At 38.7% G+C, this 2500-nt stretch overlaps 1 protein-coding gene across 2 annotated transcripts in view; it reads right to left on the bottom strand.

Annotated features, from left to right (window-relative positions):
- Nucleotides 1-2500, bottom strand: part of LOC138014448 (uncharacterized) — a 28172-nt gene that overhangs the window by 7857 nt on the left and 17815 nt on the right. For both annotated transcript variants that reach the window (XM_068861523.1, XM_068861521.1), the window contains exon 3: nucleotides 1-220. This exon is cut by the window's left edge and continues 23 nt beyond it. In XM_068861523.1, the coding sequence (XP_068717624.1) occupies nucleotides 1-220 (220 nt within the window). The remainder of the gene's footprint in view (nucleotides 221-2500) is intronic.

Raw genomic sequence — 2500 nt, 5'->3', positions numbered from 1 at the left:
GAACAGTGAAAAAGGCAAGGGAAGAAGCCATAATAAAACCAAATGCTCCATCAAGCAATGTCGTCTTGTAATTTGCAATTCTATCTTGCATACCACAGAACAGTACCATGAGGAGGGAACATGATAGTGATACTATTATTATAATCTTTTCTGGATAACTCTGGCGGTTCGTCATCCAAGTCGCTAAAACAACTAATGGTGCTGTCATCGCTAATGAAACCTAAAAAAGATGAACCCCTTATATATGAATTTTTAAGGTCTCAGAACACATGTAATATTCTTTTTTTCATTGTTGGCACATCATGGTAGTCTAATATTGATTTAAGTGAGGTAAGCATTTATAATCTTTTGATTATCTTTTCTAGTATAATTATTATTATACAATTTCTAGTATAGAGTATTGTCCGACTTAAGTGTGCATGTATTCTAATAATAATAATAATAATAATAATAATAGAGTCAACAAAGAATGCTCAACCAATACCTTGCAAGCATGATGAGAACCTGCTGAAGTACATGACTGTATGTTACAATAGAAATGGAGCTGTTGAGAGGCAGGCTAGACAGTAAAGAGGACTTTAAGAAAAGGGAAGCGGATGAGAAAAAGCAGGTCATCCAGGAGATAAAAATGCATGGCCAGTTTGAGAAAGAATTCAAAAGGCGCCGTGACAAAGTTTGTCATTTACCTACCCCTGTACACTACCCTGGATGCCAGAGGTTTTTCTCTCTTAGAGCGACGGATTAGAGAGGTGCGGAGCGGCGAGAAAAACCTCTGGTACAGGCTGTTGAGAACCTCACTTCCAAGCCCCGTTTGATTGACATCGAAATAACTCAGTAAATTGATACGTGACATAACCTACCAATCAGCATCTTCGGTTCCCACAGTACATTCGTCTTATTTACTTCGATGTCAAATTCAAAAATTCAATGTTCCATATAAAACTTTGCTGTCGAATATGAAAATAAAAACTTAAATTTCAAATGTGGATGTCAAATTCAGAAGTTGAATTTTGGCGGACATATACAAACAACAAAAAAAAATGTAGAACCCACTGGACTTTTTCTGCCTTCAAACCCTCGATTTCCGGAACTTTGCAATGTTTTGATTATGGCCACAGTGGGCACAAGGAATCAGGTTGATGGCAATTGAAAACTTGTTTAAACTACTTTCTGTTGCTAAACCAATCAGAGTACTCGTTAGAACTGACAAGTTCCCGGAACCAATCGCATTGCTAGGGTCAAAATCTGACTCCGGGAATATAAAACGGCATCCCATTGGACCGGCCTTCTCAAAGAACTCAACGGCCTGCACCAGAGGTTTTTCCTCGCCTATTTCGTCGCTCTGAGAGAGAACAACCTCTGACTGCCAGGGTACCTGTACACTGGTCATAATTTTTTTTAAATGCAGGGGTTTCAATAAAATTTGAAGTAGGCAGCTGGTTTGAGTCTAGTAGCCGACTGTATCAAGAAGGGGCCGTTAGGCCCCTTTGTCTAGGGGGGTCTGGGGGCATGCTCCCCCAGAAGATTGTGAAATCTGGAAGCTCTGAAATGTGATTTCCAGCGTTCTGGGCACCAAATTGAGTACAAAGATGAAGGAAGATTTCTAATCAACAGAGACACTGAGTGTGCAATTAAGCGCATTCTTTTGATAATTTCCAGCGAAGAAAGATTTGGAAAACCATTTCAAAAGGAAAATTAACGATTTTTAACGTTATAATTATGATGTTTCGACAACTTCATGTCATCATTACTACCAATTTCAAGCTGCCGGGAACGGCAAACCTCTTACGCGCGAATTTCAACATTTCTCAACATGAGAAATCAGTTCTGTCGAACAATAAGAATATGTCATTTTAATCTGAACAAACGAGAAGGCTTAATCAATGAAACTAACGAAAAATTTACTGTTTTTGGAAAACAAGTCTTGATGCAACGATTACTCAATAACGACCTGTTTTACATTAAACGTCTTGATATGTTTGGGGACGTAACTAAACGTAATTGAATTACGTAAAAAATGTGACGGTTGGTCTAGGCAAAAATGCGGGAAAAAGGTAATAGCCCTGTAGCTCAAATATGGCAATATCAAATCTGATAATTATTTTGAAATTGAGGTTAAAAAAGGTACATTCAAGTCGATCAAAAATTAATTTTACTTCAGGTTTGACGGAATCCTTCAATTAATTCATTGTAGGGTAAAAAGTAGCCGACTTCTCTGAGCGATGCAGCCGACGCTTTTCGTCGGCCGTCGGTGCTTATTGAAACCCCTGTAAATGCAAAAAGTACCCATATGAGGTCAGTGATCACTGGTACCGTTACATTCCCCAGAGAGGGTACTAGATGATTCACACACACCTAAGATTGTCTACGACCTTCATTCATGATGGACAGGGAGATAATGGGCATTGAAGACCTGACATGTACATTGTAGTATTAAGAAAAGACCCATACAAGTGACAGTTGATTGACGTTTCAATTCCTGGGGACCAAAACATCACAA

This window comes from Montipora capricornis, chromosome 8, assembly GCF_036669925.1.
Source record: "Montipora capricornis isolate CH-2021 chromosome 8, ASM3666992v2, whole genome shotgun sequence".
Classification (NCBI taxonomy): domain Eukaryota; kingdom Metazoa; phylum Cnidaria; class Anthozoa; order Scleractinia; family Acroporidae; genus Montipora; species Montipora capricornis.
The sequence above is the reverse complement of the archived record's forward strand: the minus strand, read 5'-3'. Positions and strand labels throughout refer to the sequence as shown.